This window comes from Empidonax traillii, unplaced genomic scaffold, assembly GCF_003031625.1.
Source record: "Empidonax traillii isolate 1590-97213 ecotype Southwest subspecies unplaced genomic scaffold, ASM303162v1 scaffold1109:size413625, whole genome shotgun sequence".
Taxonomy (NCBI): domain Eukaryota; kingdom Metazoa; phylum Chordata; class Aves; order Passeriformes; family Tyrannidae; genus Empidonax; species Empidonax traillii.
In genome coordinates this window covers 354,538-380,756 of record NW_020956302.1, presented here as the reverse complement: position 1 = coordinate 380,756, position 26,219 = coordinate 354,538, and the positions used below count along the sequence as shown (strand labels likewise).

Here is a 26,219-nt window from a genome sequence, read left to right as displayed (position 1 = left end):
TTTATAAACATAGACCAACCTTTACCTCTTTTTGAATATTTGTAGTCAGTTTTCAAACCTTGTGGCTTGCTGAGCAAACCCACCAGGTCAGCCATACCGTGCCTCAAGGAGCTCAGTTCCTTATATAGTACAGAGAGGGATGTCTTGACATGGGGTCACAATATTTGCGCTGTCCTGGTGCATCACTGGGACATAATATCACCTCTCCCAGCAAGGCAGTGACACAAACAACACTAAGCAGTGTGCATGATAAGCTTTCTGAGGGGGCTGAACAAAATTGCCCTCATTTCAGTGGACCCCTTCAGAAACTCCTGGCCTTGGCTTCCAGCTGCTGCTTTGCCCTCCCTGGGCATGAACGGGAAACACCCAAGCTCTGACATGAGTGACACCTCGAAGGCTTCTTGCATCTTTCAAAGAATGACACATATTGTATCCTGCACTCACATTTATCCGTTAGGAATCATTTCTTTACTAAATTCACATTCCTTGGTATGTCCATCTTCATCCTCAGCATTGTCTACTTGATATTTTGAAAGAATGACTCTGTAGGTTTATCCAGCCTTTTGGTCAATATTTACACGCATTACTCTCATTTGTTACATGATGCAAGACAATTCTAGCAATATTGTTATGTACCTCCACATATATTATATCAAACATCCCATGGCTTTATGTTTCTGCCCTGAAAGATTCTTTTGTTGATCTAATTTTAGGAGATAATTTCATCTCCCTTCTAAATTTGCTCCAAAAATACAAAGTCTGCATAGGAAATGGTTTGAATATTTTTACTGAATTCCCTCGGGAAAACATTAATTCTTAATATTTTTACTTCCAAAACCAACAAAAGTGGGGAATATAACAACAGCACAGTCTTTTGTTCAAATTTCATCCCTTTCATTACAGTTCAAATGCATGAATTCACTTCAGAGACATGGGAGTTTGAGGAGACTTCATCTGGAACAGGGCAAAACTGGAATTATTTTTCAGTTTACCAAGGAATAACATACATAGAGGGACAAAAATGGATACCTTTCCCCCTTTGTATTCTCGTCTATTCTAAGAGACTGTGATTATTCATTTGCTGCCCTTTTCATTTCTTCATTTCCCACTCTGATGATGGCACCAAACAGTTCTCCTGAAGGGAACTTGGATGCTGAACCAACCCTTGGCTCATGTGCTTCTCTAACAGAATTTACTGAATTGGATATGTAATTCTAGTTCATGCAGTCACAAATCTTGCCATTAGAAGCTGTGTGCAGTCTTTCCTGGGCAGAACAGTATCAAGTCCTCTCCCTACTCTTGCAACTACTCTGATATTTTTAGGTGTAGAGAGGAATTCCACAAAGCACATAATAAGTAAGGGCTGGTAAATAGAGCTCAACAATCTACTCTGTCTGATGACCCATGATGGGATGAGTTGTTTGAAGCACTAGAAGGAAGAAGGAAGAGCCAGAGGAAGCATATAAATGGTGGTGGGGAGTAAAAGGAGAGTTAAAAATAGAACAAAAAATTAGGAGAGGTGTAGGGGGGAAAATGCTTTCCTAAATTTAAAATCATGTAGAAAGAATAAATTAAAATAACTGTAAAGAAATGGGAAGGACAAAGGAAAAAGGAAAAAAAAAAGGAAATTAAATTGTTTCCTAAAAGATTTAGAGGTCTTCGGCCTCATCGTGAACTAACCTTTGGAGAACAGTGTCTCCCTTTGCATGGAAAGTATTATGGTACAGAGGGCAAAAGGGGAAGAGATTCTGTCCCAGTAAGCTCCTTTGGCAGCCACAGACATTGAAATGGAAACAGTCCAACATTCCCTGTGGACTTAACCTCTTCAGGTACAGAAAGTTGCATAGATGAAGCCGATGGAACTTTTCAAAAGCACCTGAGCACTTTTTCCACTTATTCCAGTAAGAATTCCATGTCTAGGCTCTACTGAGAATCCTGAGTTTTGTGATAGGGTAAACAATGGGGACAGACATTTTATATATGTGTTTTGAAGAGAATAGAATAGAATAGAATAGAATAGAATAGAATAGAATAGAATAGAATAGAATAGAATAGAATAGAATAGAATAGAATAGAATAGAATATTTCAGTTGGAAGGGACCTTCAATGGTCATCCAGTCCAGCTGCCTGACCACTTCAGGACTGACCAAAAGTTAAAAGATGTGATTAAGGACATTGTCCAAATGACTCTTAAACACTGACAGGCACAGGGAGCACTCCTCTAGGAAGCTTGTTCCAGAGTTTGACCACCCTCTTGGTAAAGAAATGCTTCCTAATTTCCAGTCTAAACCACCCCTGATGAACGTGGCTTTGAGCCATTCCCACACATCCTGGCATTGGGTACCACAGAAAAGAGATCTACATCCCTCTGTCCCCTTCCTGTGCTCAGGAAGCTGTAGGGAGCAGTGAGGTCACCCCTCAGCCTCCTTGTCTCTGAACTAGACAAACCCAGTGTCCTCAGCTGCTCCTCAGAGAACGTGCCTTCCAGCCTTTTCACCAGGAAAACCTGTACTGAAACCTTCACTGAAACCTTCAGGACTACATGAATCCTCTGCAGACTGTTAAACAAACTTTTCAGAGCCTGAAAAGCATTATGTACATTTATGATCTTGCTTTCCAGCAACTTTAAAGATTTTGCTTTTTGGGTGACTTTCTTCACAATTGGTAGAATTCTGCTGAATTAAGATCACTGAAGAAAAATATGGTATTATTTATGGCAGTCATGTGGAAGTGGTACCTTTGCAACTGTGGGAACATCCCATCTTTCACTGTGAAAATGACCTTTTTCTGGCTAGAGGTAAGACCAATGCCTTTGTCCATTGTGTCCAGGAACAGACCTATGTGTGGAATAATTTTTCCTCCAGTCTGGTCATTGGAGCACTTCATAAGCACCCTGAGAGGAAGGCTTTAGGGAATCCTGGGTTAAATAGTTTAGACATTTCATAACCTATCAGAAAAAAATGGCTCTGAACTAGCAATACACTGAGTCATGATGTGTGCTTCAGGTTATATATTCCTAAAGGTTTTGGATATGACTGCTATGACCCGGCCTGTCCCAGCGGACAACAAATCTGATTTTGTGCACTCAAAGGCACAGTCTTGAAACACTTAGTGGGTTTCGTTGCTGCTCAGAAAGTCAAACCCTTATTTAAATGTCTAAATCACTTCCCATGTAATTAATTTCAGTAAGAGCCTGAGGAACAATGAGATGTGGCTCTCTGTCTCTGAACCATTTAAAACAGTCTTAAACACTTTTAATTTGGCTGTTAATGTTAGAAATTTTTCACCGAGGTCCACCTATTGCAGGGAACTCAAAATAGTATTCTAACAGCCAATTTTTTTTTTCTGCTTTAATTCAACATTAGGACTGAGCAAACAAAAGCCTTAAGGAGCACACCCTTACCCCTTATAGACAAGTTCAGTGCCACGTCCTCCCTCAGTTTAGACGAGCTTTGCCTTCAGATGCAGTGCTTGGTGTCTATGTGAAAGAAGGATTAGTTTGTGCATATTTAAAGATGCTACTATGTGAAGATAAATTATAAAACCTTAAGGCATTAAAAATTGTTGCCTCTCTTGGTTAAACAAGGTTATTGTACATAGTCAGTCTAAAACCATTACGGGAGATTCCAAATTGAGAAAAATTATCTTTTTTTATACAGAAGCCTGGAGGATCGATATTTTACTTCAAAAAGTCTAACTCCCTCACTAGTAAGAAGCCAGGTACTCTTTAATAGCAGTAGAGGTCATTGACCTTGACAAAATCAATGTGTTACCATCTGCCTTTGTAATTACGTCAATGACTCCTCTTCATTATATGCTTATCCATTTCAGTCCCATCAGAGTGCCACAATGTGCCCTGTCTGCATGTTGTTTGTTCACTAGTTGGTGTCCTATACGCTTTCTACGTGTTTCTACACCCCAGAAGTCAATCTGAGTTAATGTTAAACCGGGACCTTTCCTCAGTAACTTGCTGTGTCTTTTCTGATATGACTGCTCCTTTCTAATTATGTTGGCAGTGCTGCTGAGGAGCACATAACAGTATTGCCAAAGTTCAATAAACATACAGAGTAACTATAGAGTTCGGGGGAAAACAGTCGGTGCTGCTTTCATGACCTTTGGCAACAGTATGAGCACAGTTTGGCCAATGGCAAACAAATGTCTAACTTCAAATCTCTTAGCGACCAGAAAATGATGGATTTGTTTTACTTTATTACATCTAATAATAAACTAAAAATGCTGTGTTTGTGCAGTGCAGTAGTGTGGCCAGCCTGAGTGTAGTCCTGAGCAGGAGGCAAGGCCAGGTGAGTATCAATGGCTCTTTCTTATTGCAGTAGAATTGTGCAGATGAATGCCCAGGTGGTCTGAGATGAGGGAAAGCTAATGAATTCATCAGAGTCCCACCAACTTAGTGAAGCAGAGCATTTCTGGTAGGGAAGATCATCTGCTTCATCTGTGATGGTGTAGTAGTTGATATGTTACACTGCCTCTATGAAAGCCATCATTGCCATCTTCAGATTATGCCTTGTATATTCAATGTAAATATTCATGATAATAATGACTATTTCATCACTAGCTCTTTCTACTTCTTCATTGCTAGCCCTCTATGGCTAAATCTAATAACAGCCAACTAATGTCTGGTTATAAATATAGGAACAACATAAGCCTGGGAGGCTTATATTAATGTAATATTAAAACACAGTTTCTACTCTCTGAGCTTTGAGCCTGGAAAACTACACTGAAACTGATAGCAGAAATAATCTGTGCAGGACTGGATGTTTAGGATCAGATCAGGATTCCTAAGAAGCCTGACTATACCCAAAGATATCCATCCTTAAACGATCTCTTCACAGTTTAGTGGGTTTAATGAGAGCTAAAACTGTCACAAACAATTTCTCCTATGTGGCTCACTTTACAGCTGTGACTTTCTCTTTTTTTTTTTTTTTTTTTTTTTTTTTTTTTTTTTTTTTTTTTTTTTTTTTTTTTTTTTTTTTTTTTTTTTTTTTTTTTTTTTTTTTTTTTTTCATCAGACCAGTATAAACAAGAATATGGTCCATGACTGACACCTGTATAATTGTTTCCTTGCATTGAACATCATGTTCTGCCAGCAGAAACAGGGCATTAGGTGACCCATTGCTCTAGGGAATGGCAGCAAAGCTGGAAGACTTTGACATAGATACAATGGCAATGCACCAATGTACACAGCAGGGGATGTACACAATGTTCTCATTTTCTATGCTTCCCTTCTGCCTGTTTCAAATCAACACTATCCTCTGTTAATACTTTTGGGCAAGAACTCCAGTTTCAGTCCTGGGTTTATGCTATAGAAATGTAGCCTTTCTGGAATTCCTCAAGTCCAGAAGTGCTACCAGAGGATATAAGCAATCTAGTGCTGATACTGCCTCATTCTTTAAGAAAAACAGATTTTCATCCTCTTTCTGAAGTGATTCAGCTATGTAATGGAGCATGGCAGAAAAATGTTTCCAAGTAATGACCTAAACCATTAATCCAGAACGTACACGATTTTGTTAACAAATGTGTGTGTGAGTGTACGTATTTTAAACACAGGTATAAATAGCTTTGTGTGTATTTATGTACATAAAATCCCCCAAAACAACACTGGAAGTGGTATGAACAGAAGCTTTAAAGCACCAGTGTGGCAGAACAGCTCCAATGAAAGATGAAGGCCAGATTTTCAGTTTATGTCCTTCTGACTTCAGCAGTTATCCTGATTGACACTTATGAAGATTTGGCATGCTGTCTTTCAGAGGGGAAAGACAAACAAAAAAATGGCTAAATAAGGCCTCAAACACTTCTCACTGGTGCAAGGGCAAACCAAGAACATTTCCATCACACTCTCTGTCAACACAGTAATTCTGTACGACTCACAGTAATTCTGCACGACTCTGCAATAACAGCTGAGAAGAATTTTTCTTGCAATTAGAATAAAACCCCCATATTTGCATAGACAGGAATGAGGCACTGGAGCACCTCTGCTTCTGCTGTGAGCTGACCAGGTAGGAGTCTGTTGTAATTTGGAAGTTAATTCAAATTACTCAAGCTCAGTGAGTTCTCTTGCAAGGCATGTTACCTGATACAACTTCATCAGTTTTCAAATCAAGTTTAAGTCAACCTGCACATTTTTGCACTCAGGTTGGCTGTGTGTCTTGCACAATATAAACTGCCTCCTACAAAATCTACACTTGACCCAAGCTGACCAATTTTTCCTGTCTTGTGAAAAGCAAGAGATGAGCTTCCCCTCCCTGTCTTCTGATGCATGGGGCTGGTATTCTGCACGTTTACTTTCCTCTGCTTGTGCAATGAATGGCACACTTGGCTCAAGCTGGCTTCCACTGTGGTCAATGCAGAAATCAACAGGACTCAAAAGGGAGCTGAATTGTTCCCATGAGATTCTTTAGTTCACAGCAATTCTGAAAGCAAATTCAGAGGATTTCTAGAGGTATGTTCTTAGTCTGAAAACTGAGAAGCTGCAGCTGGACCCTCTGAAAGACAGCACCACTCCTGCCCTCCCACACCCCACAGAAAGCCAAACCAAAACCAAAACCATGATCTCAAAAAGCTGTTTATTCAAGCAAATTTTTTCCTTTATTTTAATTAGATTCCAGAAATTATAATAGTGCAAACACTCAGTATAAAAGTTGCAATAAGAAATTTACATTCACATTTAACATTTCAGTCCATTCACTTTTTAACATAAAAATAGGACAAATATTCAATTGCTCTTCTCAATTTAACAATCCTGAAAAAGACTGGAAGATACTCTACAGTATTCTATTTACATAAAAATAGACCCGTATTATTAATGCAAATCAGTCATTAGAAGTTACCCAGTGTTAAGTTATTGTATTGTACTCTGTATATACATACATATATAGTGTATAGCTATAAAGATAAAAAGGTTATTTATAGGTTCAGTGGGCTATAATAGTTGGAATAATGACATCTTGACTTACAAGTTCATTCCTTAGAGTTAGGACTATTCATTTTACCTATGTAGATGTTTCCTTTGTGATACAGTGGGTCTCCTCCTGGTCCCCTTGAAGTCACTGTAACACCCTATTTGACACCAGTGGGGGAGGAATAGACACTAGAACAAGGCCTAATCTAATAATTCAATAATCACCGATGTTAATCCTTTCATTATTTTACTGGGCTGTAAAGAGGAATAACAATTCTACTGAAACCTTTAATGCCAATTAAATAGAGAGAATAATACATTTGGTTTTCCCTTTGAGGAATGGAATATCTCTGCTGGATACAAATAATTCTTTTTCCTCACTGCCCAGCTTGCTGCCAGCTGCTGGCACCTGCATTCCCGCCACCTGCGCTTTCAGGGTTGCTGTCACATGCACTGCTTCCTACCCAGATCATGTCAAAGCTTATTTCTTTTCCCCTAAACATCTATTATATGAAAAAAAAAAATCTACTTTTTAAAAATATATTTTCTTTTTGAAAACGAAGTTTGACAGCCATGTGATGGAGGACCTCTACAAGGAGACGGCAAAGCAGGCCTGAGTGGACACCCACACAAATATATGATGGCACATTGAAGATGAGTAGAAGGGGCACCAACCTCCCAAGAAGCTGCAGATCACATTTTTACATCTGAAGACTCGTGTGGTGTTAAGAGGCAGGTAGGTGCGCCCAGCTCCTTCTTCTCTTAGTGCTATGGTATTTATTGCGTTGAAATACATATAGGATGCTTAAAATGATGGATAAGCCTGCAATGTAGTCTGTCATCATGTGTAGGCAGGCTAATTTTGATTGCAGAATACATGCTTCACGTGGTCTTTTGCTTCCTACCTTAGGCTGCTGAACATTAACTATAAACCACTTGTAAATCTTTTAAATTAACAGATTGGAAAAATACTTAACGTCTCATTTCCAGGTAGAATGTATAATGATATACCAGAAGGGCAGAAATTAACCTCCAGAAAGCAAGAATTCAAGATCTTACCAGCAGGATAAAATCCAGACAGATGTCAGTTGTGACACAAGTTTTAGCCACAGGGATTTTAAGCAATGGGTCAAATTTGGCTGAATCTGCTTGAAAATGTGAAATGTATGTATTACTGCTGTTTTGCACCATTATCCACATTCCATACACAAAGCATTAGTTTGCACACAGACAAGTGTATTATGGAAAAAGAATCTCCAAGAAGAGGTTTTTAACCTCTGTGAGCATTTCACTGAAAATAATATCAATGCTCTAAGATTCTCTGTATCAAGCTATTTATGCTAGAAATGGTAACTGCTCTTGGATTCCGGTTTTTAAAACAGTAACTCTAAAAGCATTGCTGTCATTCTTCTTGTAACATTTTTCAAAGCTACCTCTACATAATGACCCGCTGCTTGAATGTAGAAAAGAAACTCATCATTTGGTTAGTCCAAATGCAATCATTTTGCTTATTGTTTTTTCCTGATTGAGCCCCAGTAATGTTACAATAAAAAAGCAGGAAATCCAAGCAAAGAAGGATCTCTGCTGCAGCGATACAAAATATAATTATCATGAAGCAATTTTGTGAGGGCACAGGTAATTAATATTCATCTACATTTCACTGAAAATTGATATATTGCCCAAACGGCATTTGGAGTCTAAGAACACAAAACCTTTGCACCTGTGTGCACTGAAGAGCCAAAGACACGAGAAATCGCCGAAGTAAATTGGATGTGCCAGCTGAGATTTTTCATAACTGATGCCACTATTGACAGATCTAGGATTGAATCAGAAGGTCAGGCACTTGAAAGTAAGACACGATAGTGCACATAACCACAGTACTTAAAGACAATTTAGCCCACAACGAGGACTGTTAGCTGTTTCACTAACAGCAGGCTAACCTACATCTAGCAAATGTGACAGTGCAGTTACAAGCTGTGGGTAAGCGTCCTGGATGCTTTTAGTCAACATATTGCAATACAAGCCTGTTCCAAAGAGCAGGGCAGCCAAGTTTTTTAAAGGAGCTCCAAACTATCTGGACAGATTTTCTACACAAGTGGGCTCACTGTGTTTGCTGAGCTTTCCAGGGAAACCTCTCCTTCTTTAGCTTGGACCCACATGTATACCTGTGTATGGGTACCCTCCACAAATAATTGGAGCACTCCTTGCATCCACACAGCTGTGTTCATAGTAAACCAAAGTAGGAAAGGAATTAGTGAAAAAGCTTCACAGTGATGCAGCACTGTTTCTTCCCTCAGTTTTATGCAGGTCTGACATGTCTGATGCCACTGAAAGCATAAAAAGGGGATCCTAACGTGAAGAAACAGATCCTCCAGCATGCAGTAAGGCACAAGCAAAGCCAAGACCTTTCAGCACATATGTTATGTACGTTAACCAATACTAATTCAAATTTCAAAGTGCTTCCTCATGATCAGAAAATAGGCATTAAAGGTGACAACCCCAAGCTATGTCTAATTATTCCTTCTGAAATTCTGAAAGTAGTCCACCAAGAGACCTTGGACACTCTTGTAAATGTGAACTGACACAAAAGCTTGGAAATGGAACTGGCCATGCCGTTAAATACAAGGCTTGTTTTTGTTTTACTATGAATCCTGTTGAGTACTCTGCTAGTTCAGATACTCCAGACCTATTGCATGTTTTACCACTGACTTCCAAAGGACTAATGGCCTTTCAAATTTTTCTTTCAGCAACTGCTATCTCACAGGCTTCTTTTTTTGTTATTTTCTACTCTTGCTAACTTTGTCCTTCTTCTTTTATTTCTTTCCTTGTTTTTGTCCTTGCACCAATCAGACTGTAAGTCACATCCAGGCCACCTAAGCAGTGTGGTGTTTTAAAGAGTAATTAAAGAACAACAGCAGCCCCTCCGTTTATACTTTTTATACTTTTCATACTTTTTATACTTTTTATATTTATTTAAATTAACATATTTATTAATGATTTAGATTTGGCTGAAAACTCAGTGAGAGGTCAAAGAGCTAAAAATAGCCTACACAGAGTTCTGGAAAAAGCCAATCATAAACAGGGTTGGGGTAGAGAAGCAGTGTCCAGATTGTCATTATTCACAACAATTATGCTACACTGAGATGTAAAACCCACTGAATTTGAGAGAAGTTAGAAACCATTAACTACTGTAATGAAGCCAATCATCAGTACAAGGTAGTGATTCTTGTATGCAGGCAACGGGGCTATATTGTATGAATATGCATCTTAATTCAGGACGACAAAAGTACTTGCAGAAGCTGTACTGCTTAATTAACCCTACAATCACCCGATTAAACAAACAAATTAACAGATTTCTGAGTTGTATTATAAAACTAGCTCAAATTGTAAAATACAAGAAGTCCTTATCCAAAGCAGAAAGTATTCATACTCCATGCCCTTTCTCCTTTGCCACCAGAATCAGCGTTACGCTCCTCCAACACTCCTCATTTATAATACAGCAATTATATAAGTAATTTGAGAAGTAATCCTGAGTTGTAGTGACACAGATGTGACAACTTTAACAATGAGGCATGCAAAATACCTCCAGAATTTGAAGTTTTGTTTAGCAGCATTATGGAAAAAATCAGATAGAGGACTGGATACTGATTTCTTATTTCTATGTCACTAGCTGACATGGGCCTCAAGCTGAGAGTTAGGCTGTGATGCCTAAGGGAGGCATCACTGTAAGGATGGCATCAGCACAGAATCCAGATGACTCAAAGCCAGATAAATTCAATGAATCCTAATAGTTTTGTTAAATACTTTCTGCTTAGCAATAGAAACTATCTGGAAAATGAGTCAAAAAAGCTGACAGAAATAAGGCAACAAAATTAATTTATATATATAAAAAATATACATACATATATATATGTATGTATCCAGGAAAACAACGTATTTGCATGATGTACTTTTCACATACAATAACTTATTACCACATTAGAAGAATACTCTGGGTAACATCAATGGGCCAAATTCACCTCCCTTACCTTCCATAGTGTTGCAACTGCATACAGCAAGGACAGATTTGACACTTGGTCCTTCATGATGAAAATACTACATCAAATGCAGTATCAGACACTACCCATTGAATGTCAGATATTACACCATTATGAACTAGAATATCTGTTTGCTTTTTATATTACAGTAAGTAGTTTATTGCTTCTAGTGACCAGAAGGTACCTCATGAAGACATCTTAGATGTTGATAACACTTTTCATATACTGTTTTTATGGACCTTGGAACACTGAGGTTGGCAGATCACAATCATTAGGTTATTTTTCTTCTTTATTTGCTGTTTGCATTTTGATTTGCTGAATGCACATGCAACTAGTGGATTAACTGTGCCAGAAGTGATATGTTAAAAACATTTAGGAAAACTTACTAGTTCGTTTTCTTTTACTGAATCAGGCATGAATGGCATGCAGTAGATTGCAAGGAAAACCAAAAGGACGTCCATTTTCAAAGGATATATATAATCTCCATGCACATGTAAAATGTCTCTTACAAAAGTCATTAATTTTTGTTAAAAGTGTGCCTTTTTGCCTCTTTTTATACAAGTGTACATGCAATTACCTGTCCAAGCTAAAACTATTTACAAAATTTCATAGTACAATACATCTTTTAAAGTGAATAATACATGAAAGGCCTATGTTTTCTGTTGTTTTGTAACACTGTACAAGATTAAAAATAAATAAGGCATTATAATACAGATTTATCACAAATTAAAAAATGTTGATTTTCACTGTAATACAAAACCCTTAACTTGAAAGAACATTATGGCTAAATAGTCCTCCTGCCTGGGCAGAACACATACAGAATCTGGACTTGCTGATGTAAAGAAAATGCATTGTTTCTGCTACAAGCAGGAATCCAATGAAAATGGTTCATGCTACTTACTAATGTGTTCAGACTCCTCAAAGCACTGAAATGGCACAGATTTCCCTAAAACAGTGACTCCCAAGTACTTTATTTTGCCCTACAGATAAATTACAGGCAAAAGTGTGAAAGAGATTCAGGTGCATGACCCACTCTTGGTTACAGTGCTGCAAAATGTTCAGTTCAGTACTGACATGAGACATCATTATAATCCAAAGCAGAACTTGGCCCACAGGAGCTCAGTTCCTGACCTTCACAAGCACGCTGAACTCCTGGTGATTGCTGCAGGCCCTGTGGGTACATAAGGGATGCAAATACAGCCCTAACAAGCTGAAGCTTTTGTCTCTTGGTCTCACCTAAAGAAAGCAAGTGAGCTTTGTGTTCACATGTGTTTTGGTGAAGATGAGGGGGTGTGACTTGCCCCAGTGGGAAGCAGCTACAAAAACCTGTGCATTTTACAGGCTGGATAAAATAGATCTCTAGTCAATGTAAATGGAACACATTTGGAAATATCTAGCCAGTTATTCAGTGGAACACCAGCCTGCAATCTCAGCAGAGAATAATAATTAAAAAATCATTTGAAGACAAAGGTAGTATAGGAACACTCAGAAATTAGCTCCCAAGACTAAAGATCTCTGATACTTATATCCTTATATAAAGAATGAAAGACTTCAATTATTACTATTATCTGAAAGAGAAAACGTGCAAACTGTTGTGAAATATTGTGCTTGCTGTGGACAGACACTGACATGCCAAAATGGCATCACTTTGTTTTAGGGCTTATATCTGTTAATTGTTTCAAGACAACTGCTGCACAAAACAGTGAGCATAAGTAGAGGAGACAGGTGGACATTCTGCCCACAGTGCAACAAGTTACCATGCTCAGAGAAATGTAAGGGACTTTTAGTTGGGAGGGTGCAGAGCTGACTCCTTGATGGGGCTACAGCAAGGTCAGCCAGGCAAAAGCTCAGTGCTTGACCAGAAAATTAACGTCGGCAAGATAAGAAATACAACTTTATGCAGTAAGGTGGACGCAATACAAATTCCACATACCACCTTAGGTCAATTGCCAATAAAAATTTGAATACAAGCTTATCTGATTTGGCAGAAAATGTGCATTTGTAGGGTTTTCGGAAATATTACTTTAATATATATTTCCCCCTCTTTCCACATATGAAACCTACGGACATGTCAAAGAATGCAGAAGAGCAGAGAAATTACAGATGTTATTTAAAGTTGTCACACAAGAGCTAAACAAATTTACACAGAAGAGGAAAATGGGGAAAATTATAAGAGTAGGGAGGGAAAGCATAAAGGTAAAAGCACAGCTGCAACATATCATGATCTCAATGGGCATTTAGCTTTCCCTGTTGAAATGGCTGCTGAATACTGCCTGTCATTTTCACAGGATTTTTAACTAATTTGTGCCTTGGCTGAACTTTTTTCGTGACTTTGTGCTACTCAGTCAAGGACTACATAGTAATATAAAGTTTTCCCCACAGTACAACCAGCAACAACAAGCATAACAAAAATATGAAATACATTAATGATAGGATAATTATATTAATGATGATGAACTTAATGAGAATAGTGTTAACCTGGCCTATTGGAAGTGTCCAGTGGAATTGGAACTAAATGGTCTTTAAGGACCCTTCCAACTCAAACCATTCCATGATTCTATGACTCAAAAGTCTGGAAACTGACTTCAAGTACACCATAACTGATGCTGTAAGATAGCATATGTGCACTAGCTTGCCAAGAAGCCATCCTGGTCCACTCAACCTGCTCTGAGAGGCACAAACCTCCTGCAAAGGTGCCCAGTGAGAAGCTGATGATGGACTGTCTGGTCCTTTCCATTCGACATGGAAAACGCTCTTACAAAAGTCACGTGCCTCATCTGGCTGTTGGAAAGGAGGGTCTGGCTTAGAAAAACCTTCGGACCTTTTCTACTAACACCTGCTGAGATTTCAAAATCAATAATCCAAATTTACCTTGCTACCTGATCTTCCAGTGACATTAGCAGGCTGGGAATGGGTCTGTGAACGTGAACAGTCACAAAAATATTAGCAGAGGTGACAATCTGTTTCTGCTCGCTGACCATTTAGTGATCAAAGAGGCAATGGCAAGATGCCTACTATATCTTGGGCCTAATAAAAAGAATAACAAATAAATGATTTCATTACAAACTTTTGGGTCAGTCACTGAGTGTATCTGTTCAATGTGTTCATGTACTACCAGATCTGCTGCTAATCTGAAGAGTCTTTTATTCTGTTATTATCACTGAAATCATACCACATTCACTGATTCAAAAATTGCGTAGCACGGAATCTTTAAGAGTGGAACTGAGTGATTAATGCTATTGCACATAATGCTTTCCAACTTGGTTAAATATTTAACTTAACTGCATGATAATTTAGTTCTTACAAACTAATTTGACAACATAAATATGCAGTGTGATTTACACGAATACCACTTATTCAGTTTAATTATGTAAATATTTGCTCTTTTATATCTGTATTCTCTACATGTATTTATTTAAATGGCTTTGGATGCCTCAAAACCGGAAACAAATATTCTAGAAAATAGCTGTGAACTGGATAGTGACTAGGGAGATAAAGAAATCTTTCTACAGATCAACCAGGATGCAGACACCCTTTACAGTACAGTCAGTAAGCAGTTCTTATAGTCACTGTAATCACAACACTAATTTTTCTAGCTTTGCATGAAGCACCTTGCTGACAGGGTACATAAAAATTCATTTAAAACCCTGCTGAAAACCACTGGAGTCCCACAGTAGCCTGATGTGGTACATGAAGAACAGGAATTCCTGTAACATTTCTAAAACTATTTGCATCTGCTGACACAGTATTTGTCCATATACTTTTGACACAAACAGTGACTGTTCCAAAGCAAAAGCTGATTGCAGAAGAATCACTCAGAATCTTCTTTCCACTGAAACATGTAGTAAAATTGGCCCCCTAAAGGGAAATGTGACACCTATACACAAGTTTTCTATTGTACAATCTGGACAATTTCTGTAATCTAGGGTGGGGTTTTTCATTTTGTTGGTCGTGGTGGTGGTTTTTGGTCTTCACATTTTGGCAGGGGGAATGGGGATTTTTTTTTTTTTTTTTTTTGTTAAAAGGACATTTTGCATTCTTTTAGACAATGTAAAGTTTTGCTCCTCTTTTGGAAAGCAGTGAGGTTAGTTCACCTGTGAATCCCCATCAGGACAGTATGGCACCTGTCTACAGAGTACATGCCACTCAGCAGGATGACCTCCCACTGCCCCCACCTCGAGTACAGAGATGCACTCCACATTTCATATCCAAATCAGCATTTCAAGATGAAACCATGAACAATAGGATGTGGGCTGCATTAAAGAAAAAAGCAGTCAAAATATGTTCCCTTTTAATGCAGACTAAGAGCAGGCCTCACTCTCCTGGCACCCTTACCAATGCTCCTCATTTGGGCAAAGTTTGACTGTGCTTGTTTCTCAGAATTACAGCTTTCTATAATTGTACAGCTTTGAAGAGTGAGCCTGGATAGAACCAAGATATAATAAAACTGTGGCATAAATTTAAAAATCAGTTAAGATGTAAAATTATGTTGGCAAACATACAAATGTCACAAAACTAGCAACAGCGTTTTTGGCACCAGCACAGGACTATTCTTTGAGCTGTTTAGAAAGGTAAAGCTAATCCTGGAACTGAGCCAGACCTGTGCTATTTCTAAAAGCCTGAAATAATACCATCCTTCTGCTCCTCAATAAAATCAGCACTGTACATAAAGGAATGTTTCTATATTGCATAAGCATATTGCTGTGCTTGCAGGGTGGCTCCTCTGTCTTGCACAGAGTCCAATGACCTACAAAGAGGCAGTAACTTCTAAACTCTACCACCCTTTTTTTTTTTTTTTTTTTTAATGGAAAGAATATATATTGTTCTTTTGCCTAAACTTTAAGCTGTGTGGTTTACCTACTTCATATCCTAGTGTTATGCTTTGATCAGAATTTTTTGGAAATTTTTGAAGCATGCAAGGAGAACATGGAGTTTAGTAATAAGCTGAATCCAGCCTTCATTAACCTGCCATTGACAGCACAATAAACACTGTTCTCATTGCTTTAACTCATGCACTGGGAGCAGAGTTTCTCTAATTCTTGCTGTAGCCCTGAAGAGTCTCCAGGTGCCCCATATTCCACAGTGAAATGACGTTTTTCTAATCCCATGCCCAACAATGCTGCCTGTGACAGAAAGAAATCTCTTTACTATGTCATTGCAGGTGGATGTGTAAATAAATACACATTTTTTTGTTTATCTCTATAAATCTCTATTAAGTCTACACAGAACTGTTTGTATATGTGCATATATAGATTAAAACATATATATACACACACACATAAATAATTGCTTGCACATATATCTAATTTTTTTCAACTAACCTTTAAAAATGCCACGAAAATATTCCTCATTTCCAGAAAATCTCCTTTTGACTTTTCCCAACAGAATTGCTAGCCCTTATATGTTCCATCCCAAGAGTTTGTTACAGAGTCCCCAAGTTCTCTTTGGTTGGGTTGTAGCGGTCCTTGGTTAATGCCATGGCCTATGACCTCTGACCTCTTGGTAAAAATTCAGTCAACCACTGCTCTCCAAGTTCACTGCAGATGGCACAACCAAATCTCCTTTGTTCTATGCCTCCTTCACAGCCGGCACAGAAGGAAGATAATGCAGTGTTTGATTTGTGTGAGTGGCAGACGCTTGACCTGCTCCAAGCCCAGGTTTTGCAGTAAAGCTAGCAGCTGAGGACACCGACGGGCAGCTGGTGCCCAGTTTTGTTTGGATGTTTGCCCTCCCATAAGGGTACATTTTCCGCTCTAAGTTTAAAGACCGTGTTTGGGAATTATTTCCATCAGCCTTTCCTTCCAGGAAATAGGTCAACATTTCGCCTTTTCCCTTTACACTGACTTTACCCCTGCACACGAATTCGTAACTGCACCTTTTTAATATCCGCTGAACTTCTTCTGTCACCTGAAGACAGAAAAAAACACAAACAACTATTAGCTTTTTCTGTTCATGTAACTTCTCACCCCTCTCCATTTCACTTTTCTGTCATGAAATATGCATAAGCCCAATGGACGAGCACCTACAGCTGCTCTCGGGCTCACTTAGAACTTTCTTAAAGAAGTAAAGATTACCAATCTAACTGGAATCTGAGAAGCAGAACTTCTGGTCTTGAGCCGAATAATTACACAGCCAGATCAGGCTCCGTCCAACAGAAATGTACAACCAAATTGTAAGCTCGATGAGTTTCAGTGACGTTAATTTACTGCAGAAGACCTTTTGATCCCGGGAGATAAGACAGGTATTTTGGATAAAAGACTGCAAGAGTTCATTGAGCTTTTGAGAGGTACACCATAGCTTCTAGCCAAGCCCTAGAAGAACAACAGTGTTCTCTGTCTGCATTGCCTCTTCAACCCAAAGTATCAAAGGAATTTTTAAAGCTACGTAAAATGCAGTAAGATGCAAACAGACATAGATCCTTTCCTTGTAGGTCTTATTCAGGCAAAATTTCTGCAGTACAAGGACTGGCAGAGTCAGGATTCCTGGGCCTGCCTCCAACTATGTGCAATGAAGCAGAGAACTTTTTTCTAATGGGAAACGATTTATTTAAGGATTTCATTGTCTCCAAGGAGTGAAGTGTATAAGATGGAAAACAACCATATCTCTGATGCTTGAGTCATCTGGAGAGTGTTGCCCTTTCCATAAGAAGAAGGTCAAGTGAGGCTGTGTTTTCTAAGTGGTCTTGAAAATGTATCCATACGTAAAACTTGCAAATATGCAAGTTTTGCATATGCAAACTCCCTGTTTGCAAAATTGTCTTAGAATGCACTCACCTGAATTTTTCCCTGTACTCCAGTACTATCCATCCGGCTGGCAACATTTACAGTGTTCCCCCAGATGTCATACTGTGGTCTTCTGGCTCCAATGACTCCTGCTACTACCGGCCCGACATTAATACCTAAAATTAAACAATGAGTTTGGTTTCAAACACTACAGCATATTATCCAAGGGAAACATGAACCCTACAAAACAGACTCAACACAAGTGCCTTAGAATTTTTCTGGTCATAGGACGTAGTTTATGTCAACAGCATGAAGATGAGTCAGGAGAGGTTAAGGTTACATACCAAGAAAAAGTATTTCACCCAAAGGGTGGTTGAGTGCTGGAACAGGCTCCCCAAGGCAGTGGTCACAGCACTAAACCTGTTTGATTTCAAGAAGCTTTTGGGCAACATTCTCAGACACATGGTGGGATTCTTGAGGTGTCCAGTGCAGGGCCAGGATCTGGACTTGATGATCCTGATGGGACACACCCAACTCGTATTCTATGATTCTATGCTGAATTTAATGCCAACTGGACTTCTGTATTTGCAAAGGGTTTATAAACAAAACAAAGGTATCCCTCGAGATACCTTATTAGACACGCAATATGATAGACAACATAAAAATTTGATTTTTTGGTGGATATTGTTTATTTAAAGAAGAAAAGCAGTTGTAGTCCAGAGTTTAGCTGTAGACAAGACAAACTGTTAAAGTTCTTTAACTGATCCCTACAACTTCCACTGCAGTTGCATTTATAAAGTCCTCTAGTGGAGGTTTTCTAAGTGGAACAGAAATAATGGTCCGGAAGATGCAAGGATTGGGGTAAGGGAAGCGTGTCACATTGGCTGGTAGTAATAGGCAGCTCAGATCAGGAAAAAGACAAAAGGATTGGAAATGGCTCAAGCACCTTTTTTTGGGAAACTGCAGAGCTTGATTCTACGTTTCTGAGTAAATCTGACACCTTGTTTGGAAGATAAAAGAGTATATGTTCCTTCTGAGTGCCCCTGAAGAGCTGCAAATACTAAACCCTACATAAGATTTAACGTGAGGGCTCTCCCAGACAAGTTACACAGAAGAATGGGGGTTAGACATTTGATCCTTTGTTAACCTGGAAAGACCAGTTATAACAGAGTTCAAAGAGAATTTGGGGTTTATAATTATTAGGATGTATAAATATGTGTAACTCTCCTATTGCTGCCTTTGATGTCTTGGGTCTTTCTCAATCTTCCACTGCTAGCAACTTTTGTTTTTCCCTTGTCCAGCCTATTCTCACAATTCAGCCATGAAAATATGTGAAGAAAGAAGCTGGAGAAAAGTATCTGTTTTAGAATATTCAATGACATGAGAACACTGGAGAGGAGCAGAACGCAGGGAAGAAGGGGAAGAGGGGAACCTGATCTCTCAGAAGACTGTGAGAAAGGACTCTGAGTGGTAAGACATGTAATAACGTGTAAAGGATTGCAAGGGAAGGGTTGTGTTGTGAAGACCAGAGGATTTGATTTGTTGGAGAAAACAGGACTGGTTAAGGTATCTGTGGACAAAAAGCTCCCATCACACTTTTAATGCCAACAAAGCTTTTCCAGCTGCAACTTAATAGCTAAGAAGAGCAAGACGCAGTTTTCAGCAGTTTAGCAATGCAAAGCAGTGTAAGCCACAAGACTGGGTACACTCATAATTTTGCATTAAATTAGTTGTGCAGTTTCCTTTTAGGGGTGCCTAGATTAAGTAAACACATTGGAATTGGACACAGTTGTAATTCCCTAATACTAATGGATACCATCCAGCCTGCTGACCTTCTACGTGAAGGTGACTTTCTCACTAAAGGAGAATTTTCTGCTTTAATCATGAGGGCAGGACAGGTAATCCTTTGCTGGCAGCATAGGGGAAGCCAACAAAAACAACGTTCTGCTTGTGTGATAATTGTAGAAACGTGACTTACCAACGCGCAGGACAAAATCATTGTAGGACTGATAGTTGATCTCATCAAGAACGTCAAACATCTCTATTGCAAAATCTGCCAGTGTACTCAGATGGGAATAAATTGATTTTTTAGCCTAGAAACAAAAAAAGTATTGCACATTAGATTTGTATGATACCGAGAGGCAGGTGAAATACCAAAGTGAAAACCAGAAAGAAACAGGACAGATGGCTTAGGAAAAGAATCTACCCAATTTTCCTGTGTGTGAAAGGAAACTTTTAATGGTAGCTAAAGCACATGCATTCTTTTCTTGAGTGCTGGATTTTTTTTTTCTTCTCTCTCTCTTTTTGATTTCTGGGAAGAATGGAAAGCAAAGTTCCCATGGTAAAGTGGTTCTGTTGCTAGAGAGCTGCAGATGTTTGTTGTGAGTGTGGCAGGGAATACAACCTGCTTTTTTACAAAACTTCTTTGCCTGGTGATTATTAATAACTACAGTTTCTGCCCTCTTCTCCCTTTGGGGTTTTTGCTAGCTCCCAACTCCATGGGGTTCATGCTGTTCCCATTGACAAAATTTCTGTTACATTTAATCCTGTGAGACACAGAACACCCCTACGTTCTTTCCTTTCCAAGCAAACTGAAGAGATTTGTTATAAAATGTATCTAAATGAACTATAGCAAAAGATTCAGAAGGGATCAAATGAAATGCGAAGTATCCATTTTTAACTAAGAGCCTAAACATAAGAAAATCATTTTTACAACTTCAGGCTAATTTATTAAACTGTAGTAGAGCTCATGGTCAGAGGATATTGAGATTCCAAAACTTCACAAGAATCTAACATAATTACTCAAACTCATGAAAGAAACATTTGCTACAAAGTAATAAAAAGGCATTAACTCCAGAATTTCTTAAATAGCATACCATTAGCAAGTAGAAAAGAGAGGTTTGTGTATTTGTCCTGTAACTCATGCCCTTCCCCCAGGACCTACCTTTGGTTAGTTAAAGACAGGTTACTAGAATAAGCCTTTGATTTGACTCAGTATGATTGCTCTTATGTTCTGCTCGTATTTGATTAAGAAATATGAATTTTTGAACAGATTTGCAAAGTAAAAGTGGGCTAAAGGTAGGATATGGTGAAAGAAATGCAGGGTCAGTGGCAAATTCAGTAGGGTGTTGCACAATGCGACTGTGGAAGCTGGCATGAGATGAAAGCTTGCTGAGTTTTTGCCATCATAGCGAGATTTTATAAATGCAGTGCTTGACAGTGGCTGACAAACCTGAGAAACCAGTTGCTATTTGCTTTATTCTGCTCAGTTTGAAAGGGTTGTTCCATGTGACTGGGAAATTCACAAAAAATCAGTGCTAACAAAAAATTATAAAATCATCCTCGGGCCAGTCCCAAATCTTGGAAAAAAAAAAAAAATCTTTTTATTTACCTGCCTGGATGTCTGGAACTCAGCTTCTTACAGTGTCAGCTAGCTAGCTCTACTCTTTTCCAGCATCACCAAGAAAAAGGAAGAACAAGAATTAAGCGTAAAGAGCTGATGGCTACCGCTCCAACAGAGAAGGAAAAAATATTGAATGTCTGGAGAAGGGAGGGAGTCATGCATCGTTTTATTCGATTTCTAATCTTCTTTACATTCCTTATCCTTCTGTTCTTCGCTGTTTGATGAATGCTGTGTTTTCCTGCAACGCCCTTCAGGGTCGCAGGAGAGGGGACTTGTGACAAATACTAGATGTGCTGCAGGTCACAGATGCATCTCAAGAGGTTTACTGGCAAACTCTTTTGAACCTGCACTGAAGAACACCGCAAAGTTAGGACCCTGGTGAAGCCAGGATCCTGGTGAAATACATAAACAATGATTTTATATTGTGTGAATGGCCTACAAAGAGATTGGTTTGTGTGTTGCCCTGTTTGCCCCGTTGCCATTTGCACCACGTGAGCAGTTGGAAGAGAACAAAAAGAGCTGAAATCCCAAGTTGAAGTAAAAATATTAATTGTTTATTGCAAGATTTTTTTTATGGAATATAGAATGTTAAGTAAGTTCTACGTGTGCAAAAGAAGATTAAAATTTGCCCCAAGATTTAAGAGAAAGGTAAGCCTTTCTGCAGTGATTTAAAATGCATTACTATCATAAGCTCAGAGCAATATCTTCAGTACTGGGTTAACTCAGCTGACCCTTCACTTAACAGCTATAAAATACAAGAGACAAACATGTTTAGATTTTGGAACATATGCTGCCAAAGTTACCCAATAGCACACTTGTTTTGAGCATTATAGTTCAAAGAGCATTTATAGCAGACATATTGCCTGTTTGCTCGAGATCACACACTGAAAAAAAATTCTAAGGTTCAATGTTTTTTGCCTGTCTCAGGACCCATGAGTCAAACATTTCAGGAAAAACAGACTTTTAAAAATACCTTTTTTGTGATATGTAGATTTCTAGAAACGATACAAAGGAAAGCATCAGCTGCAAATACCCTGCAGACCAGAAGATTAGTTGCAAGTGATATGTTCCAACACGATTCTAACAGTTGATTTCAGTGTGGCCTTGTTTTTTATTGACTTAGCAGGGATAATAATTCACAGGACATCTTCTGCCCTTTTTTGTTTTTACCCTTTAATTTGATGTTATTTTTCAATGTTAAACTGTATATATGAGTGTATACAACATATGTCTACAACGTACGTACGTGCATATCAGAACAAGGGAGAGCTGTCTGGAAACTCTGAGTAGACATGGTGAATAGACTGGTTTAATTTTCATGATATTCTTATATTATTAATTTTATAACATTTTAATAACTTAGTTTTATTACTACAATTATTAATATGCATGGTACTCTCTATACAATATATTCAATATACTGCCCACACAGTTTTCCATATCCTGCTTGCAAATCTAGGAAATTTCTGTCCCAAGACAATAACTTAAGGTGAGAAATACACTCAGGGTAGTAATAAAGATGCAAAAGAACTGTGTCACAGAACTGGGGGGCTTGAAATGACTTTGACTTTTTTTATTGCTGAGTAATTAAAAGGGTAAAAAGAATGCTAATAGCAGAGACAAAGAACAGCTTATTTGAAGGGACCAGGGTAAAGAGAAACACTGCCTAACACAAAGTAACTGTCCATGATAGGGGTTGGGAGAGAGGTCATTTGTTTTAATTATAGGTTACATCTAGATTTCCAAATTAAAAAAAAAATAATAAGTAAACCCCACATTTTAATATTCTTCTACTAGTTTTGCAGCAATTCATTACATCTAGAGTCTCCCTTCCCCTGCACCTTAGGTCATCTAACACTACCACTCTGACTTAGAGGCTCTTATCCATCGATTTGCAGAGAATCCAGAACTGCAGACAATGAAATTGCAGGTGAAGCCACGTGAGCAACTGTGGCAGTTTTTCTTTTGAGGCCACAGCTTTTCTTTGAATTTAAAATTTGAAATGTTGCAAAGAAGTCATTTAAGTTATCCATAATCACATAGAATTAGTTATGTCTGTGGCACTCCTCTGGAGACTGAAGGGAAAGGAAACAGGCTTTCACCAAGGAGTGTCGAGTAAAATCTTCTTACCTTAGTTCCTGAAGTAGGTACGAGTCCCACAGCTGCCATATATGTACTTCCAATTGTCTTGATCTTTTCTATGTCCTTATAATATTCTTTGTCCATAAGCTTTGTTTAAAACATAAAACTGTTAAATATTACATAATATTTTAGACAAGAAACCATAGTTATCAGATAATATGCGCAAGTTCATTAAACCATATTATTTTGGTTAAGTTGAGGCTTGCCCACCTTGAGGTCATTGAAAAAACCTGCCATTTGATACTCTTTCTGTATTAGTGGAATTTGAGGTCAGACTCATGTACCTAAAAATACAAACTGGCCACCTCGGAGAAGCCCAATGAACATCAACTATGATTAAATAGGAAGTTTACACTACTCTTTTATTAAACAGTTCAAGATATGATGAATTACTACAGACAATCTCTGTTGATAGTAATTTGGTAGAACTCATATGGTTAAAAGACAAAGTGGTTAGAACTTACCTCATCAAAATCAGCAATAATTTCATTTAACAGGCGTAAACATTCCACTCCCATATTATTGCCGTCCAATTCGATGTAGAAATCATTGAAGTTTGGGATGGAAGCAAACATCACTCCTACTTGTGAATATGACTGGTAATAAAGGTCCTGCAGTTCAGGAGAAGATATAATTTTTATTTTAAAAGATTAATCTAAAATAAGCATCGTTATTACAATACTGCTAAACAATAGCTAGGACAAAAGCCATAATTTTTGCTTGAGAGAAAGCTAGTCTTCTTAAAATAATGTTGAAAGATGTCTCCATTCAAAACCACAAAATAAAATGAACACCTAAGGTATTAAACACATTTGAAACTACTTAGCTTTTTTTTTTCTTTTTTTCTGTTTAGACATGGAAGTAGTGAGTAAAAACTTGGAGAAAGTCTTAACAGTCGCAGAACTTCTATTGCATGAGAAATATAATTATATTTTCTCAATTTGAGTACGTATAATTCTCCATTTTTAGCTTTAAATGGATGGCTTTGGTAATGCATATTTTGGTAAAGCATGTTTTCCAGAACTAGATTGGTTAATACAGTAGTTCCTGGAAGATCATATGCTTTACCATTCAGAACCAAACTGAGTTCATACAATGCTGTGATAAATCCCAATATCCTAAATTGATTGAAAAAAAGTGATTGACATGCAAACACTTGGTTACATTGATATTAAATAACAACACGCCCTTATACTGATTTTTATTAACATTTTTTAGAGAATGAGGACCATAAAGCAAAAGAAATGATCTCAAACGAATTCTTGAAGATAAGTTTTTATGAAAGTATTTAAATATGAGTAAAATTTTAAAAGTCCAAGCCTTTCTTGAAAACATACAAAAGAAACACAGGGCCACATGCATACAACATGTATTTAAATTTTATCTTGGTTTACCATATTTCTTGGATTAGACATAAGAAAGTGCTGTGCAACATGTGCTGGCAACAGGTTGAAGAGAATTCTTTTGTTATCCAGCTTGACTCTCTCCATATCATCTCTCTCTTCTTCTGCCTGTGGGGATAGAGGAAAAGAAAAATCTTTCCAAATAGCAAAAAATTTAGCTGAACCTATCAAACAGCTTCTATTAACTCATCCTTTGAAACTCAACTGAGCAAAGTAATGTAGAGCAAAATAATGTAGCGTGAACATTTCTTTTGTCCCACGCTTCTACATTAGGCAAAATCCCTTCAAGTTCTTCGTAATTTAAGCTCTGGACTACTTCAAGGATTTGATCAGCTAAATGTATCAGTATGTTCCGTAGTTCTCCATTATTTTTAAATGGAGATGGTTTTAACAATGCTGGTATTTGTCATGAAAACATATAAAGTTCCTTCACAACAGAAATTCAGTTGTTGGTGTGAATGACAGCATTCAGAAAGAGTGCTTAGGAGTTAACATAGCTGAGGTTCCTAACCCAAGATACTGGTACCTTATTACAAATGCCTTGACTAACAGCAGTTAGTGGGAGTCATACATTAGGAAACAACTCTAAAACTCAGAGCTGTTATCGGAAAAATACTGAATATCTAGAAATCTCATTTAGGACTCCCAAGTTTGCAAATTCCAGCCTAGTCCTTCATGTACTCATCAGCAAAATTACTTCTCTGGAATTTGCACCTTGTTTATAGAGTGACTTCTGACCCTACATTCTGATTTCAATTAGAAAATCCTTGATCAGTGTCATATAATTAAGCTCACAGAAACTTTATCTTATTCTTTGCTCCTCAGTCACGCTCACGGAACAGTAACATAAATCTTCTACTGTGATCCTAATACTATTTTGGTTATCTAATTACAATCTGTGGAAGACTGGAAGGCAGAATTCTCTGGCATTGTTGAGAAACCACAATCACACAAACCACTGAAGAACCTGTTCTAATCTTTGCTGGTGTCCCATCTGCATCTGGAATTTGGTATCCTGATCTTTTACAAAGTCCACGTACTTTTTTCACTATCTGTATCTGTCTAAGTAGGAGAAAACCTCTTGCCTTTGTATAATCTACCAATATTATTTTTATGTGATTTTTTTTTTCAAGAAGCTAGGTTTTACTTTCTATGGTAGAACTTGGGAAAAAGCCTTTTTATTCAAATTACACAGTCCCCTTTACTTTGCAGTTTACTTCTGTATTTCTAAATTTCTTTACAAATAGAAAGAATGTGGAAAGAGAACTGATAAACTCTTCAGGAATTGTTCCCTTCTGAAATAAATTCTCGTCTCCTACTCTAAGTTGTGTAATAAGAAACAGAATCTATTTCAGCCATGAAATATCAGTAAACATTAAACAGCAATGAATTTCTGCAAGAAATACACCTGAAGCTTTTATTCTAAGCAAGTATTTATTTCCTGTTTGTGAGCTGTTTTCCTGACACTTCTTTTGCTGTTTAAATTTCACATGCTCTTCTCTTAAAATATCATTCCCCTGTTTTGGTGGCATAATTCTGTCTCTGACTTAATATTTTCTATAAACATGTGAAATGGCCTGTGGCATTTAGTTTGAC

The 26,219-nt window shown here is 38.0% G+C and overlaps 1 protein-coding gene across 1 annotated transcript in view; it reads right to left on the bottom strand.

Moving 5' to 3' along the window:
- Nucleotides 1-14,970: 14,970 nt before the first annotated feature.
- Nucleotides 14,971-26,219, bottom strand: part of ADCY1 (adenylate cyclase 1) — a 141,658-nt gene continuing 130,409 nt past the window's right edge. Inside the window, exons 15-20 of the mRNA XM_027904993.1 lie at nucleotides 24,615-24,731; nucleotides 23,685-23,831; nucleotides 23,209-23,307; nucleotides 19,654-19,768; nucleotides 17,727-17,851; nucleotides 14,971-16,860 (exon numbers count right to left, since the gene is read on the bottom strand). Of these exons, the coding sequence (XP_027760794.1) occupies nucleotides 16,522-16,860; nucleotides 17,727-17,851; nucleotides 19,654-19,768; nucleotides 23,209-23,307; nucleotides 23,685-23,831; nucleotides 24,615-24,731 (942 nt within the window). The 3' untranslated portion in view covers nucleotides 14,971-16,521. The remainder of the gene's footprint in view (nucleotides 16,861-17,726; nucleotides 17,852-19,653; nucleotides 19,769-23,208; nucleotides 23,308-23,684; nucleotides 23,832-24,614; nucleotides 24,732-26,219) is intronic.